Here is a 17,461-nt window from a genome sequence, read left to right as displayed (position 1 = left end):
GTGTGGACCAATATGAATGTATAGCGATAGTCACTGACCCACTTGCTGCCCGCGCTCCTAGATGGGATCTGCGTCTCCATCAGACCCCGGCTCAAAGACATGCTTCACTGGCTTCATGGAGCACTTCCCCAACAACCCACGCGTCTTCGGGCTGGAATATCGTCTGACCAGGGGACACCCGCTCGGGAGGGCGAATCCATTCCCTTCTGCCCTCATCGACGCTATCGCCGGCTACCGCTATCTGGTGCAGGACGTCGGGTTCGAGCCGCAGAATATCCTGCTGAGCGGTGATTCCGCGGGCGGGAACCTTGCGTTTGTGCTCGCGTACTACCTCGCGACATACCAGCTCCCGAATCTACCAAATGCGGGCGGATTGCTCCTCCTGTCGCCTACGGTGGACTGGGCGAATACCCACACAGGCGCGCGGTCGTCGATGGTGCGACACTCGCGCACAGACTATGTTGGGCCGATCTTCGATTCTGGGTACACGAAGGATACGTTGGTGGGTGACCTGCCCGCGGAGACGGCATCGAGCGTGTGGATCTCGCCTGCGTCGTTGAAGACGAAGGTGTCGACGGGAATGTTCTCGCAGATTCCGCGTACATGCATTGTGGTTGGCGGAGAGGAGATGACGCTGGATCCTGTGGTGACGCTGCGGGACCGGCTGCAAGCGGACATGGGGAAGGAGGCGGTGACATACATCGAAGCGGTCGATTGCACGCACGACTTCCTGACGATGGGATGGCACGAGCCTGAGAGGACCAATGTATTGCGTGAGGTTGCGGTGTGGGTGGACAGGCTCTGGAAATCAGTGTAGTCCACGATGACTCTCGTGCCGTGTGTTGCTGTTTCGATATCTTGGTGCCAAGTGCTTCGGTGTCTGTTTCTTTAGCCTTGACGGCGTGTCCTGCGTTTCTGTACTCATTCGTGTAATGTGAATTAGGAGCTTCTCTGACATGTGCCATCAGCGCTCGGTCTGCGAAGGGATACTTGCATGTCTGCTTATTCAATTTCCGCTTGTCCTCATGACTGGTTCCTTGTCGGACGTTTCCTTGTCCACCAACAATGGGTGTGCACGACGTCAGGGCCTTCAGTCCAATCCAGGAGCTGTCTGTAAGGATGACTCGTTCAGTTTCGGTACACAAGATTTGCACGCGAGCATTTGCAGGTATTTTCTGCCGGAGAAACGTTCGGACGCTATGGAGGCTGCACCAAAGAATGACCCGTGGGACAACTCGGGGGAGATACTACAAACGCTAAATTCAGATTAACACGAGAATTCCTCAATGTTTCAGGCTGGGGCTGCGCGTGAAACCTAAGTGCTGGTCGGGCCTTTGCACACGGTCTTGAACGGCATTATTAGAACGTCGCGAGTGGCATGACCCCAACATCACGTTTGGGAATAGGACTGAACGTTGAACCACCCTGATCGATTGAAGCGATATTACAAGGTTTAGCCAGCCTATATCCAATGTGACTCAGATGTCCGACGCACCCGGCAGTGAAGAGGTGCAATATGACAGGCTGCGTTGCAATCTATATCCTACAACTGCTTGAATTCTTCTGATTGTTAATCACTGAGGGGAGAGCTCTGCTGGGATCCTTGACAGCGAGAGACCTTTTTCAGGTGCGCCACACTGATCCCCGTTCACCAAGAAGGCAAGATCTCGACGTGAATGCCTACCGGCGGGCATAGGAGAGATATGGTTCAAGATGGACGCACGGTAATGTAATTCCGTCAACAGCGCATCTGTATGATGAGCAACTCTAGACAGAGGGTGCTGGTTTTCATACACAGAAGTCAGAAGCCTAGGCACCGTTTTCTGGCGAATGCGGATCAGTACGACTCACTGATAGTAGAGGGTCAAGAGAGATGCATGCCGCTTGATAACGAGTCTCGTAACTCACTGCTGTTGCATGATGTGAGCCGTGTATGTCATAAGAACGCTCCCGCAGTGAGTCAGTTGTACGAACGACGAAACAAACACTGGACCCATAGAAGCACACTCCAGCGCGTGGGAGAAATAAATGTCAAGATGTCATGAAGGAGGGCACCGAAATGTTGTTAACGTTCATTGGCTACATCATCAGATTCGTCACATCAAGTTAGATCTGTATGTTCTCATGGCTCACATCTGTCACGGGATACGTGTTGACGATGGAGTTTGACGATTGATGCATCGTCCTGAACCCACATCAGCAGCAGGTAAGACCTAAGGCATGTTGGGCTCAATGTGTGCGTAAGCGGGCCCCGGGAGGAGATGGGCGGGCTATAGAAACATAACGTCCTAATTTAATGAATGGTGGCGGGAATCGTACTTTGCCGGGTGCAGCTTGGTCGGGACCATAATCGCGACCGTTGACTTCGGATCCTGCATCATGTGAGAACGACGCCGGAAAGACCGCCGGCAGACAACGTCCTCGATGGACAGGGATCAATGGTGGATCAGGTTACAAACCGATGGGGCTACCTACGGCGCGCGACGCCTACATAAGTCCTATTCCCACACCGGCGCACGACCACGTGACCCGGGCCGGCAGCGACGCTTGCCCGACATACCCAAAAGTCAACACTCCCCCTCAAGCGAGCTGCCGTTAGCCTACGCTCAATCAAAATGCAAAGACATCCTCCACGACCGCCAAGCTCGCATGAGTCCTTTTGTCTGGACAATTCCGTCGAATGTGCCCAACCTTTCCACAGCGAAAACACGTCACCTTGCCCCCTGAAGCTCCCCCTGAAGCTGCAACGTTGGCGACAGTCACCTCGCCATTGTCCCGCCGCTTCCCGAGCCTCGTCTCCTCATTCAGCAGCTTTGCACACACATTGTCAAATGTGCGCTCCCTTGTCGGCATCTCGTCAACCACTGTGACCACCCGCTCGAAGTCCTCGCCAAGTCCCATGATGAGAACAAGGACCTTCTGCTGGTCCGATACCTCGACGTCGACATCCCGGAGCGCCCGTGCATAGCCTTTGACCCGGGAGATCCAAGCCTGTGCTGTCTTGCCACCTTCCATCTCCGCGCGGTAAAACTGCTGCCACTTTGCCAGCTCCGTGGCGAAACCTCGTGAACGGTGCGCATCCTGGAGGACCCGCCAGCACTCACGGGGGTCCGTTTCATCCTCCAACAGCTCCAACTGGTTGTCACCAACCCGGAGCACGATCTCCGCCCGCGCCTTGGCCATGTCAGCCTTCTTCCGCTTCTTCAGCTCCTTCGCTAACGCCTCAGCCCCGTCTTCCCCCTCCTTGGGCTCCACCTCGACTTCCACTACCCCCCACAGTCCCTTCCTAACCAGCTCTGCCTCCATCTTCATTGCCCAGACCCGATACTTCCCCTCGACCAAGAGGGGGAACTTGGTGTCATGCTCCGAAGTCATGTTGGCGCCAGTACCAGACGAGAGAGTAGTATAGCGAGGTTCTAGGCAACAGCAAAGCACTTGATTTGTCGATCGGTTTGTGTGAGAACGATGCCGGAAAGACCGCCGGCAGACAACATCCTCGATGGACAGGGATCAATGGTGGATCAGGTTACAAACCGATGGGGCTACCTACGGCGCGCGACGCCTACATAAGTCCTATTCCCACACCGGCGCACGACCACGTGACCCGGGCCGGCAGCGACGCTTGCCCGACATACCCAAAAGTCAACACATCAACCCTGCTTGCGCACAGATATTCATGGGTAGGTCTATCAATATGAAATTAGCTGCAATGGATGCCTTCTCTCAGGATCTGGTCCCGAGCCAACCTCTAGACGCGCTACATTCAGCATACTCAAGGGCTCGGCATTGGTTGGATCATCAGCAAGGGCATCATACATTCTCTTCTGTCTGGCCAACATTGAAACTTGGAGCTTGTGACGAGATTCAGCGGCTGCTCGGGCCGAGGAGGTCCCGAAAGGCCCGAAAGTGAGATTTCAAACGCCCTAGATCCTGTGGGAAAACATCGCACCAGCCCGGTCCTGGCTTCCCGTATTTACAAACGCTGTGCCGTAATCATGCAGTACCAGTGTGCGAAGATCAGCCCAGAGTGCTGGCATATCGACACTTCTTGCATCGTGTTCCTGCGCATCAAGGTGGTCCATTGGCAGTTCCACATTCAAAATCCCGTGGATCACAATGGTGCCGTGGTGGCGCCGGTCACAAGATGTCAGGACACGTATCTGCATTGTCAAGAATCAAAGTGCGATGCAGCAAGGATCTCCGAAAGGCTAGCAATTCACAGTGAGAGAAGTCAACGTAATCCAATACAGCTTGAGTCCCAGATCCGTCATAGCGGCTCCATCACACATGTCAATTCGTACGTGAGCTCCGATCTGTCCGGCACAGCATCAAAGCCATATCCTCATGAGTATCGTCTATTGGCCAACGTCACTTAACCTACTTGACCTGCGACTACTCCATGCGCTCCTGATAAATACGGTCTAGCCTGCACCGACTGTCCCCGAGCTTGAGGCCCACCTTTGTGTCGCTTGAATCGCTTGCAATAAACAATGGCCTCTACTTCAGCCGCTTTGCCTCGGCTTGACAAGATATTCCTTGTAGGCATATGGCTAGAAACCGTATTGTGGGGTATGTGAGATGTGCGCCATCCTCGTGATGCACCACACTAATTCACTACTTCCTGCAGCCATGAAGTAGCTCGTGAATTCTTTGTGAAGCGACAGCGTACTGATAAATGCATTAGTGTTGTCATCTTCGCCAGTGCGATATGGATCATATTCTGGAAGCGCGGTGGATCCACCCAATGGTCAGCCCGCTGTAGATTATCCTCGTTATGATCTGAACGTACACCCTAGGATGCTGGGCATTACCTCTACCATTCTGTTCTCTTTCGCAACCATTCATATCTCAGTCTCCTTACAACAGCTCCTTGAGGCATTCATATATATTCCGCCCGGCGCATCCCCGCTCTATTCCACTCTTTATTGGACCAATGATACTACCTCGTTATCTATCATAAAAGATGTGCTCTACGATACTACCGTACGTGCGAGGGATTTCGATAACAAAGCACCTTCTGACTTTTCATTGACCACAGGTTTGGCTGCAAGACATCGTGCTCGTATGTGTTTGTGTGCCGTTGTGTCGGCAAAATACTCATCCCGGGATTGGTAGATATGGCGTCTCTATGTCGTCTGGAACCGCAATTGGAAGATCTGCGTTGTACCGGTACTTGTGTCCTCCATCTAGTGAGGCGTGCTCCCTGACTCAGAATTGCTAGCTCATCGTCGATCTGGCCCACATGGGTAAGCAACAGCCCACGACGCAGACAACGTGTCTAATCCGAGTTATTTTGTCCTTCGATAGCGGCAGCGTATGGCGCAACCATTCTCGATGTTCGTGGAACAGTCAGCATCTACAGCCCAGTGGTGAAGGGACTTGGCTTGGCTGGATGGTCCCTGGACCTCGTTGTCAACATTAGCGTCACGCTGGTGATTGCTGCGCGGCTGTGGTATATGGGAATGAAGGTCACCAGTATGACCTCTAGCCGGACGCACAGCTCCGATCAACAACAGAACAAGTATCTCGCACCCATCTTCACCATCATAGAGTCTGGCGCACTCTTCGCCGCTGTCACACTTGTCATGCTCATCCTATACCTCACCGGCAAGCCTGTGACTTTGGCTGCTCTAGGCATTGCCACCCAGCTTGCGGTACGTCCACACGTTGCTGTTCCCGCGATGTCCTAACGGTACTCGTGTAGGTGACCACCCCCCTTCTTATCATCGTCCGTGTAGGACTGGGCCTGACCCACGGCCTGCCTAAGGCGTATAAGGACTTGTCGACCAGCTCCACTGTTTCAGATTTCAAAGCAGCGACACTGTCTCAATCGAAAACATTCGGTGGCAGTGCCATTCGTTTCGCTCCGTCTCGCGATATTGCGACGTCAAGTGCTTCATCACAAGGAGAAATGGTGTATGTGATGCAGGATTTCAAGGTGACTGATGGCTTGGGTATCGATGAAGTTGCTACAAAGTAGTCAGTGCGCCTCGCGATGAGTCTATGACACCCGCCGGTGCACGTCAGCGAAGAACAAATAGTGATGTATATTAGGATCTTGTTTTCTCCAGTTGTCTTCCGTCCTCGCCTTGTCATTGAACCCGGCTGGTGAAACCAACGTCATGCGAGATTGCGTTGTCTTTGGCCGGCCCTGATTCTATTCATTATGAACATCTCCATAACACATATAATTATGGCTGTACTTGTTGATTTATGATTTAGAACAACGTATCGGAAATCACGATTTTGTATATCCATGACATCAGGAAAACCGGAAATTGCCTAACGGACTGAGGTCAGCCGTCTCAGCGGCATCAGAAGCGTTATGGTCAATTAGTTTGCCTTAGTTTGCCTTAGCTCGTTAGTCTGTTAGAACCTGAATTTAAATCCTTTTATTTTCGTCAGTTGGTTTTCATTAGCAGCCTCAGTCGCACTCAGCCATGTCAGAAAGCTTTAGTTCATTAGGTGACATTAGATGGACACAGTGCAAACTCTTTGTTACAAAAATAGACACTATCTATAAGCCCCTAATTACCACCATCCTCCAAATTTGCTGCACCCCTGCCCCGCACTCGCTTTCTGCATCCACCTTACTGCATGTGCTCCCCTGCTCCGCAGCCCATCCGCGCTTACTGAAAAAATGAGTAGGACTGATGGAAGTGTTGAGTACTCACCATTGCTGAATGTGTACACATGTCGTCAGCCAAATTGATGCGAGCGCGGGACCAAGCAAGGGTAGATGATGGTGAAAGAGAGGATGAAGCGCTGTCAGGCCTGGAGATAATTCATCAGCAAAAGGCCGGCCGGAATATCTGTGCAGGTGGCACATTGGCAATTTCAGCGCCGCATGTAATCGCTGACATGAGCAGCAATTCACACCGCACGCTGGCGGCGGTTTGCCAATGCTCGACATCAAGGTAAGGTCTGTCAAACCCATGCCTCTATGGCATAGGCATGCCAATCAGATACCTACTCATATAATCACAGCGGTGGGCGACAATCGTAGGAGGGGTGTCTGAGCGAGCGAAAGCCTGTCGTTACCCTGCCGGCGAGCTTATCTGAGCAGTAGCACTTAATAATTTTTTATTTATTTAATCTCGCAGTCCACTGATCTATGTTCCCTGAGCCTGAGTAAGAGATGCGTTGTGTGAGAGCAGCGCCTGACGAGTAAACCAACGTCTACAGCTGTGCGAACCCCTCAGTTTCGTAAATCTCCTCCCAGTTGTCCTCGCCATCCTCAGGGCCTAACGCACCGTCTTCGTCATCTCGGATCTGCTCCTGAAACTCACCAAAGGCGTCCTCGTGAAGCTCGTCTTCTCCATCCTCTTCAGTGAGTTGATATCCATACTCGAGCTCTTCTTCAAGTATGATGTCTTCATCTTCGGCAGCATCGACGAAAGTGTCATCTTCGTCGCCCATCTCGACATCTTCCTCTCTGGCAGAGCCCGCACTTGCGCCTGTATATGCATCAGCAGGGTGAGTACAAGCACTACATGTATTGGATCACCTGTGCTAGGTGACGAACCTTGTGGCATTGATTCTGTTGCATGTTGCAGAGTAATCTTTGTCGCGGCAATCAATGCACCAGCACCCTTATGCCCGATTCCACCTCCTAGATAGCGCATGAACATGTTGCAGTCGACATGCCTGCGCATGCATGTAAGTCTGTTGAATTTCGCGATCTGCAGCTGACAGGCAAGCTGCCGTGCTCGTTAACCAGTACTGAGTCAGGAACAATGTAGATTAGAATCCCCTGTATTTAAGTAGTGTGCCATTATCGAAGCACCCCATGTCACGAGTTGGTACGGCATCTAGCCGTTTTTTAATTTTTTCCTTTTCGCGGGCTTGAACCCGCAACCTCTGTACTACATGCCTGATATGGATGTGTTGTTATCTACTGTATGATCAGATTAGATAGGACGGCAGTGCACGGCACAGCTCAGGCTCCACTGACACAGCTGCTCTGACTCACCGGCCCCCGGGGCCGCATCGGCATGCTGCGCACGGACCAGCTGCGCACAGACCAATGCGCACAGCCTGCCCTTATCTCCCCCTGTATATAAGCCGGCCTCTGCTGCCCTAGGGACCTCAGTTTCGACCTCTTGTCCCTAGGTCAGTAAGCATCCTTTGTATTCCTTTTCTTACCTCACTAACTAATACATTTCTTGTCCCTAGCCTTAGGTTTGAGCCTCGCTCACCATCGCTTCGGTGAGAACCAGTCGAATGCCCCTCGCTTTTAGATATTCCCCTGTCGCTTGACCTCAAGTCGCGACAACAACCCCATTCAGGAACGAAGTGGCCTTTGCCACCGCCTTCAAGGCCCACTTCGGTAATCTCGACGATGAGGCGGCAGCACAAGTAGAGTTAGCGAAACTCTGCGTGGACAAATCAGTCCGTGAAAAACGCACCGCCGCGGAATTCTCCACGCTGTTCAAGGGTCCGGCGGATCGCTCTGGGTATGGGGACCTGGAGCTACGCGACAAGTACCTGAGCGGCATCCCCTCCCGCGTCTACCACAAGATTGAGCTCGAGACCTTCATCACATGGAAAGACACTGAGAAGCGCGTCACCGAGGTTGAGTAGATCCTCAACATTAGCTGGGCCCGTCGGCCTGAGCTGAACAACTTCTTCTTGGCCTGAGGTCGAAGATGCAGTGAGGCACATGGTGGTGCACCCCAGTCACACGCAGCTTTGACCAGCATCAATGTGGCCGTTGAAAAAGGAGACTTCCCTGGCAGTTGTTTTGGCTGCGGGAAGCAAGGGTACCGACATTTTGAGTGCCCCAACTGTAAGAACAAGCCTTACACAAAATGCGCTGATGCGCAGGCTACGGTTGCCTCGGGTTCCACCCAGGCAACGACAAGCGGCCCCGTCACTTCATCCTCGGCGAGTACAAGCGCCGCTTCAGCGAAATCGGAAAGTTCTGAGCTGGCGGACTTAATAGCACAGATGAAGTCGATGCGCGAGGAGTTGGAGCACTATCGGGCCATGAGGGAGGAGGGTTTTTGATCCGGTCTGCGCTTCGTGCCGCACGCGTCGGACCGCGTAATAATAATCTGTACAATGTATTGGCGACTGCAAATGTGTACGAGTTGGACCACGGGTCCCAGCATTTCCACATCCCGGTGCGCCTCAAAGGAGAAAGACAGCACAAGGATATCATTGCAATGGTGGACAGCGGAGCCACTACGAAGTTCATCAACAAGCAATTCATTACGGAGAATCGAGTACGAACGCGGAAATTGAAAGAACCAATTCCGCTGTACAATATCGATGGAACACTCAATAAAGACGGAAGCATCTCGGAGGTAGCCGTGCTACAGATGCAGATAGGAGAGCACGTCGAGAAGACGCTGTTTACGGTCACGGACATCAGTCCAGAAGATGTGATCGTCGGGTTGGATTGGCTACGCAAGCACAACCCTGAAATTGACTGGGAGTCAGGCTCCCTAAAACTATCACAATGCCCTGAGATATGCAGTGCTAGTGTCACGACTTGGTACGGCGTCTAGCCGTTTTTTAATTTTTTCCTTTTCGCGGGCTCGAACCCGCGACCTCTGTACTACTTGCCTGATACGGACGCATCATATCTACTGTACGATTAGATTAGATGGGGCGGCAGCGCACGGCACAGCTCGGGCTCCGCTGACACAGCCGCTCTGACTCACCGGCCCCCGGGGCCGCGTCGGCATGCTGTGCACGGACCAGCTGTGCACGGACCAGCGCGCACAGCCTCCCCTAAACTTCCCCTGTATATAAACCTGCCTCTGCTGCCCTAGGGACCTCAGTTTCGACCTCTTGTCCCTAGGTCAGTAAGCCCCTGTACTTACTTACTTATTCAATACTAACTTACTTGTCCCTAGCCTTAGGTTTGAGCACAGCTCACCATCGCTTCGGTGAGACTTAGTCGGACGCCCCCAGCATTCAAGTTCTCCTCAGTCGCTTGACCTCAAGTCGCGACATTAGGTCGAAACTCCCCAAGCTGCCGGCGTCCCCTCGGGACACCTTATAATCACTTTCCTTTCCCACAGGTCGGGTGGTGCGCACCCTTACGATACTCTACAATACATATGATACGTAGATAGCCCTACATACATCGCCAACACTAAGGGAACGAACTCTTCAGTACCTGCACTTCAGTGGGCGGTACTTGTCCTCACGGACGCGTGGACTAGGTTCCTGCTGCATAATAGTCAAAAGCAGTACTGGGCCCCACGTGAACTGCGAACCCTAGTGTCTTCTTGGGCGCCGTAGCGTAAGCTAGCATAGCACGGCCATTGTAGTACGCGCACCTCCCCGTCCTCCCCCCATCCAACGTGGCTGCCTGCCAAGGCCAGATCCACGCATTCAACTCCCAGGACCTCATCGACGTCTACATCCCAGACGGCCCTGAGACAGTCCTCTATCGTTGCGAGCAGCAACCGTGCCCAAATCGGACACCCCGATCGATCGAGGAGGATTACCCTCGCTACAAAGCGATCCGACGAGCGCAACACCCGCTCGGACCCCGAAGCACCCTCGCATCTCGATCTGCCTCGCGGCACTCTCGCCCTGTCTCCCCTACCTCCCGCCTTCCCCAAACTGTCGCCGAGTCCAGTCAAGCTTGAGGAGATCTCCCTCCAGACCCTGCGCCAGAGCCTGAGCCTGAGGAGGGTACAGGTGAAGAAGGAATCTCGGAGTCCGAGCCCGAGGATTCTACTGGGCCCGCCTCGCCGACAGCGCTCGCCCCCACGTCAGCAGTCCCTGACGTACGTAACCCCCCCACCGAACTTCCTTCGGCGCCTTCACCGCCGACTCCGCCGAGAGGCCGCTCGAGCACTCGCTCCTCTCGAAGTTCGACCAGCGGAGGGCCACCACAGCCGCCTCCGCCCCCGCAGCGTCCTCCGTCCCCCCCGACGCCGATAATGTCGTCCCCTGCAGCCGCCCCCGACAAGGAGACTTTGAAACTTCTCCTCCCACTCCGATACAATGGCAAAACGGTCATCGAATGCAACCGGTTCTTGTCGCAGCTGCGCATCTACTGGCTGGTCAACACGTCGCTGACCACCATCGAGCTTAAGGTGCAGGTCGCACTCAGCCTGCTTGATGGAGATGCCCGCGCCTGGGCCACTCCCTACTTTGCCCAGCTCGCATCGGTGCAAGTGGGTGTGCAAGGGGCTACGACCCCATTCGCAAACGAAGCGGCCTTTGCCGTTGCCTTCAAGGCCCACTTCGGAAATCTCAACGACGAGGCGGCAGCACAAGTGGAGCTGGCGAAGCTCTGCGCGGACAAGTCGGTCCGTGAAAAACGCACCGCTGCGGAATTCTCCGCGCTGTTCAAGGGTCCAGCGGACCGCTCTGGGTATGGGGACCTAGAGCTACGCGACAAGTACCTGAGCGGCATCCCCTCCCGCGTCTACCACAAGATCGAGCTCGAAACCTTCACCACGTGGCAAGCCGCTGAGAAGCGCGCCACCGAAGTCGAGCAGATCCTCGATATTAGCCGGGCCCGTCGGCCCGAGCTAAACAACTTCTTCTCGGCCCGAGGTCGAGGACGCGGTGGGGCACGTGGTGGTGCACCCCCGTCACACGCAGCTTCGGCCAGCATCAACGCGGCCGTCGGAAAAGGCAACTTCCCCGGCACATGCTTCGGCTGTGGGAAGCAAGGGTACCGACGTTTCGAGTGCCCCAATTGTAAGGACAAGCCTTACACAAAATGCGCCGACGCGCGGGCTACGGTTGCCTTGGGCTCCACCCAGGCTGCGACAAGCGCCCCCATCACAACTACACCCTCGGCAAGTATAAGTGCCGCTTCAGCGAAATCCGAGCAATCGGAGCTGGCGGACTTAATGGCACAGGTGAAGTCGATGCGCGAGGAGCTCGAACACTATCGAGCGATGAAGGAGGAGGGTTTTTAATCCGGTCCGCGCTTCGTGCCGCACGCGTCGGGCCGCGAGTATCATCATGTAACAAGTATAACGTATTGTCAACTGCAATGGTGTATGAGTTGGACCAGGGGTCCCAGCATTTTCACATCCCAGTTCGACTCCAAGGAAAAAGACGGCACAAGGACATAATCGCTATGGTAGACAGCGGAGCCACCACAAAGTTTATCAACAAGCGATTCATTATTGAAAATAAGGTGCAAACGCGGAAGTTGAAGGAACCAATTCCACTGTACAACATTGACGGCACCCTGAACAAGGACGGAAGCATCTCAGAGGTAGCAGTGCTACAGATGCATATAGGAGAGCACGTCGAGAAGACGGTGTTCACGGTCACGGACATCGGTCCGGAAGATGTGATCGTCGGGTTGGATTGGCTACGCGAGCACAACCCTGAAATAGATTGGGAAAAGGGCTCCCTCAAATTATCGCGATGCCCTGAAACGTGTAGCGCCAGAAGGACTGGCCGAATGGAGCAAGCAGTGACTGCACGTGATACGGGGGTCAGGCCCACGGCGCGCAGGCGTTCGCCGAAGTCCAAACGGTCGGTCATAGGTGCCTGCCGGAGCAAGGTGCTCCCGGACTTCGAACCCGAAGAAGATTCGGTGGAAGTAGAATGGGATGAGGCTGACTTGATCGAAGCCTGGGAGCAGGGTATCACGCTTCCCGGCGCCCCTCAGCTGTTTGTCGCAGCAGGGCACACGTATTCCCAGCTGTTCGCTGAGGAAGAGATCAAGAAGAAGGTCGTCAAAACCGCCGAGGAGTCGGTACCCAAACAGTACCACGAGTTTCTGAAGGTCTTCTCCAAGGAAGCATCAGAACGGCTACCCGAAAGGAAGCCTTACGATCATGCGATCGAACTCGTGCCCGGCTACTCAACGTTCCATTCGAAGGTGTACCCATTGTCGAACAACAAGCAGGAGGAACTCGACAAGTTCCTAAAGGAGCAGTTAGCGAAAGGTTATATACGGGAGTCGAAGTCGCCCATTTCGTCCCCCTTCTTCTTCATCAAAAAGAAGGAAGGGACGCTTCGACCCGTACAGGACTACCGCCGGTTGAACGCAATCACGGTCAAGAATCATTATCCCTTACCGTTGATCGCCGAGATGGTGGATAAATTCCGCGGCGCTACGCTCTTCACGAAGTTCGATGTCCGATGGGGATATAACAATGTCCGGATCAAAGCCGGTGACGAGTAGAAGGCGGCGTTTGTAACTAACCGAGGGTTGTACGAGCCCTTGGTGATGTTCTTCGGACTCACCAACTCCCCCGCGACCTTCCAGGCGATGATGAATGAGATCTTCCACGATCTCATCGTCGGCGGCAAAATCCTTGTGTACCTAGATGATATACTCATCTTCTCCACCAACAAAGAGGAGCATGAAAAGGTCACACGCGAGGTTCTGTGCCGCCTTCAGGACAATGATCTGTTCCTGAAGCCTGAGAAGTGCGAATGGGACGTTCCCAAGGTCGACTACGTCGGCTATGTGTTCGGTGGCGATGAGGTGGCAATGGATCCCGCGAAGCTGAAGGGAATTAATGAGTGGCCGGTACCCCGGAACAAAAAAGATGTTCAGAAGTTCCGGGGGTTCTCCAACTTCTACCGCCGCTTCATTAAGGACTTTGCTAAGATCTCGCGACCACTCGACCGGCTCACAGGGAATGACCCATGGGGTGAGGAAGAGCAGCACGCCTTCAACGAGCTCAAGTGGCTCTTCGCGACGACTCCAGTCTTAGCGCTGTACGACCCTAATCGGGAAACGCGCATTGAAGTCGATGCCTCAGGGTACGCCACCGGCGGCGTGTTGATGCAGAAGCAGGATGATGGCAAATGGCACCCTATTGCCTTCAGATCCCATGCGATGGATCCGGCGCAGCGAAACTACGAGATCTACGATAAGGAGATGCTCGCGATCATCGAAGCACTGGATGACTGGCACCACTATCTCGAGGGCCTACCCAATCAGTTCGAGATCGTAACCGATCATAAGAATCTCGAGTACTGGCGTACGTCACAGCACCTCACGCGCCGACAGGCATGCTGGTCGCTGTTCCTGGCTCGCTTCGACTTCCGCATCACGCACAAGGCCAGGATGTCCAATGGAAAGGCTGATGCCCTGTCGCATCGATCAGACCATCAGATCGGCGATGAGGACGATAACACCGATCAGGTGGTTCTCAAGCCAGAGCGCTTCCGCATCGCCTCCGCCAGGCGCGGCCATGCCTCAGTGACAGCTGACCAGTCGCTTTTGAAGCGCATCCAAGAATGTTCAGAGAAGGATCGGGAGGTGGCCGAGGCACTTGAAAAGGTGCAGGACCTCGGGCCGCCCCGGCTGCAAAGGGGTTTCGAGGAGTGGAATGCCGAACAAGGGCTTCTGCTGTTCCGCGGGTGTGTGTACGTCCCAAAGAACGCAGAGCTCCAGCGGGATATAGTCAAGATCCACCACGACTCGCCGATCGCTGGTCATGGTGGTCGTGCCAAGACCCTTGAGCTCGTATCACGGAATTACTGGTGGCCGGGAATGTCCAAGTTTGTCAATGAGTACGTAAGCACCTGTGACGTGTGCAACCGTACCAAGACATTCCCAGCCAAGCCTCAGGGTCCGCTGAAGCCGAACGAGATCCCCGAGCGCCCGTGGCAGATCATCACCACGGATATGATCGTTGGCTTGCCGAAGTCTGATGGATTCGACTCGATTCTGGTTACCGCCGACCGCTTTACCAAGCAGGTCCACTTCTCGGCCTGTCATGAGACCCTGACGGCAGAAGGTGCGGCAGACCTGTACATCCGCGATGTGTTCAAGCATCATGGGGCCCCGGCCAAGGTCATATCAGACCGAGGTCCCCAGTTCGCTTCGAAATATCTCCACGCGGTGTACAAGGGTCTGGGAATCGAGCCGGCGCTGTCCACAGCGTTCCACCCTCAGACAGACGGCCAGACTGAGCGCTGGAATCAGGAGATCGAACAGTACCTGCGTGCTTTCACAAGCCACAGGCAGGACAATTGGGCAAAGCAGTTGCCACTCGCGGAATTCGCATTGAACAATCAAGCTCACTCCGCGACCGGGCACTCCCCTTTCTTCCTGCATCAGGGGTACCATCCTGAGATTCAAGTGCGGATCAATCCGATGTCTGTGATGCCTGCGGCCGCTGATCGGCTTAAGATCCTGAAGGAGATTCGTGATGACACGCGCGCTGCGCTCGAGCTATGTCACGAGTTGATACGGCGCCTAGCCGTTTTTTAAATTTTTTCCTTTTCGTGGGCTCGAACCCGCGACCTCTGTACTACCTGCCTGATATGGACGCGTCACTATCTACTGTACGATCAGATTAGATAGGACGGCAGTGCACGGCACAGCTCGGGCTCCGCTGACACAGCCGCTCTGACTCACCGGCCCCCGGGGCCGCGTCGGCATGCTGCGCACAGACCAGCTGCGCACGGACCAACGTGCACAGCCTGCCCTAATCTCCCCATGTATATAAGCCGGCCTCTGCTACCCTAGGGACCTCAGTTTCGACCTCTTGTCCCTAGGTCAGTAAGCTCCTGTACTTACTTACTTATTCAATACTAACTTACTTGTCCCTAGCCTTAGGTTTGAGCGTAGCTCACCATCACTTCGGTAAGACTTAGTCGGACGCCCCCAGCCCTTAGGTTTTCCCCAGTCGCTTGACCTCAAGTCGCGACACGCATGACCTCATGCGAGGCGCCCTTGCCCATCTCCCACCCGGAGCGGCAGCGTGCTTCAGTCAGTGGCGAAGGCATTGGCTGAAAGTTGAGACCACCAAATGTAGCAGCATTGAGTCGACGAGGGGCGTTCGGGTTCTTCCGGTGGAAGTCGGCTATGAGGGCCGGCGCATTGGCAACATTGCGCGCCGGTTCCCATGACGTGTGTGAATCGTCATAACCCTTCCACTTGACGAGGTACTGCAGCTGACGCCGGAAGATCCGCAAATCCTTGATCTGCTCAACCTTGTACTCCTCGTCGCCCTCAACCTCGATCGCAGGCGGTTCCTCTGGCTCCCGGCCCGGGATATCGCTACGCGTGTACTTGCTAAGCAAGGAGACATGGAACACCGGGTGTACTGGCACCGACTTCGGCAGGATTAATTCGTAATCCAGGTCTCCGAGCTTTCGCCGCATGGCATAAGGCCCAAGGCACTTGGGACTGAGCTTCTTGCTCGGCTGTTTCAGCTTAAGGTTCCGAGCGTCAAGCCAGACCTTGTCCCCCGGCGCGAAGACCGGTGCCTCCTGCATGTGCTTATCGTAATACACTTTCATGCGCTCGGCTGATAGCTCGAGCGCAGAGCGCGTGTCGTCGCGAATCTCCTTCAGGATCTTAAGCTGATCTGCGGCAGCAGGCATCGCGGACATCGGATTGATCCGCACTTGGATCTCAGGATGGTACCCTTGATGCAGGAAGAATGGGGAGTGCCCGGTTATGGAGTGAACTTGGTTGTTCAGTGCAAACTCTGCGAGCGGCAATTGCTTCGCCCAATCATCCTGCCTGTGGCTTGTGAAAGCATGCAGGTACTGCTCGATCTCCTGATTCCAGCGCTCAGTCTGGCCATTTGTCTGAGGGTGGAACACTGTAGACAGCGCCGGTTCGATCCCTAGTCCTTTGTACACTGCATGGAGATATTTTGAAGCGAACTGGGGACCTTGGTCTGATATGACCTTGGCCGGGGCCTCATGATGCTTGAACACATCGCGGATGTACAGATCTGCTGCACCTTCTGCCGTCAAGGTCTCATGACAGGCCGAGAAGTGGACCTGCTTTGTGAAGCAGTCGGCGGTGACCAGGATCGAGTCGAATCCATCAGACTTCGGCAAGCCGACAATCATATTGGTCGTGATGATCTGCCATGGGCGCTCGGGGATCTCATTCGGCTTCAGCGGACCCTGGGGTTTGGCGGGGAATGTCTTGGTACGGTTGCACATGTCACAGGTGCTGACGTACTCATTGACAAATTTGGACATCCCAGGCCACCAGTAATTCCACAACACGAGCTCCAGGGTTTTGGCAAGACCACCATGACCGGCGATCGGCGAGTCATGGTGGATCTTGACGATATCCCGCCAGAGCTCCGCATTCTTTGGGACGTACACGCACCCAAGGAACAACAGAAGCCCTTGCTCAGCATTCCACTCCTCAAAGCCCCATTGTAACCGGGGTGGTCTGAGATCCTGCACCTTCTGAAGCGCCTCGGCCACCTCCTGATCCTTTTCCGAACACTCCCTGTGTGGCGACTTAGGGTCGAGCGACAGGGGAAAACCAAATGCTGGGGGCGTTCGACTTATCTTACCGAAGCGATGGTGAGCTAGGCTCAAACCTAAGGCTAGGGACAAGTAATATATTAGTTAGTTAAGTAAGGAAGGAAATTGTCGCGACTTGAGGTCAAGCGACAGGGGAAGATCGGAAAGCTGGGGGCGTCCGACTAAATCTCACCGAAGCGATGGTGAGCAGCGCTCAAACCTAAGGCTAGGGACAAGATAGTATATTAGTTAGTTAAGTAAGAAAGGAATACAAAGGAGAGCT

The 17,461-nt window shown here is 54.4% G+C and overlaps 3 protein-coding genes across 3 annotated transcripts in view; 2 read left to right on the top strand and 1 right to left on the bottom strand.

Annotated features, from left to right (window-relative positions):
* The window catches only part of POSPLADRAFT_1153300 (hypothetical protein), a gene marked incomplete at both ends in the record, with an annotated part of 1,546 nt that extends 729 nt beyond the window's left edge, over positions 1-817 (top strand). Inside the window, one exon of the mRNA XM_024486733.1 lies at positions 62-817. Coding sequence (XP_024335331.1) covers positions 62-817 — 756 coding nt within the window. The remainder of the gene's footprint in view (positions 1-61) is intronic.
* A 3,178-nt stretch (positions 818-3,995) lies between these two features.
* Positions 3,996-5,980, top strand: POSPLADRAFT_1152696 (hypothetical protein; the record flags this gene model as incomplete). Its single annotated transcript, XM_024486680.1, has 8 exons — positions 3,996-4,297; positions 4,543-4,569; positions 4,628-4,747; positions 4,797-4,983; positions 5,039-5,062; positions 5,222-5,246; positions 5,308-5,654; positions 5,705-5,980. 8 exons carry the CDS (start codon positions 3,996-3,998, stop codon positions 5,978-5,980), a joined length of 1,308 nt encoding a protein of 435 aa, XP_024335330.1.
* A 1,199-nt stretch (positions 5,981-7,179) lies between these two features.
* Positions 7,180-8,664, bottom strand: POSPLADRAFT_1152348 (hypothetical protein; the record flags this gene model as incomplete). The annotated part of the gene is made up of 8 exons (XM_024486646.1): positions 7,180-7,244; positions 7,290-7,457; positions 7,526-7,647; positions 7,787-7,865; positions 7,973-8,108; positions 8,199-8,248; positions 8,409-8,472; positions 8,515-8,664. The coding sequence occupies 8 exons, from the start codon at positions 8,662-8,664 to the stop codon at positions 7,180-7,182; spliced, it is 834 nt and encodes a 277-aa protein (XP_024335329.1).
* Between the last annotated feature and the right edge of the window lie 8,797 nt (positions 8,665-17,461).

This window comes from Postia placenta, assembly GCF_002117355.1.
Source record: "Postia placenta MAD-698-R-SB12 unplaced genomic scaffold POSPLAscaffold_14, whole genome shotgun sequence".
Classification (NCBI taxonomy): domain Eukaryota; kingdom Fungi; phylum Basidiomycota; class Agaricomycetes; order Polyporales; family Adustoporiaceae; genus Rhodonia; species Rhodonia placenta.
Note: the sequence above shows the minus strand (reverse complement) of the source record. Positions and strands in the feature narration are given on the sequence as shown.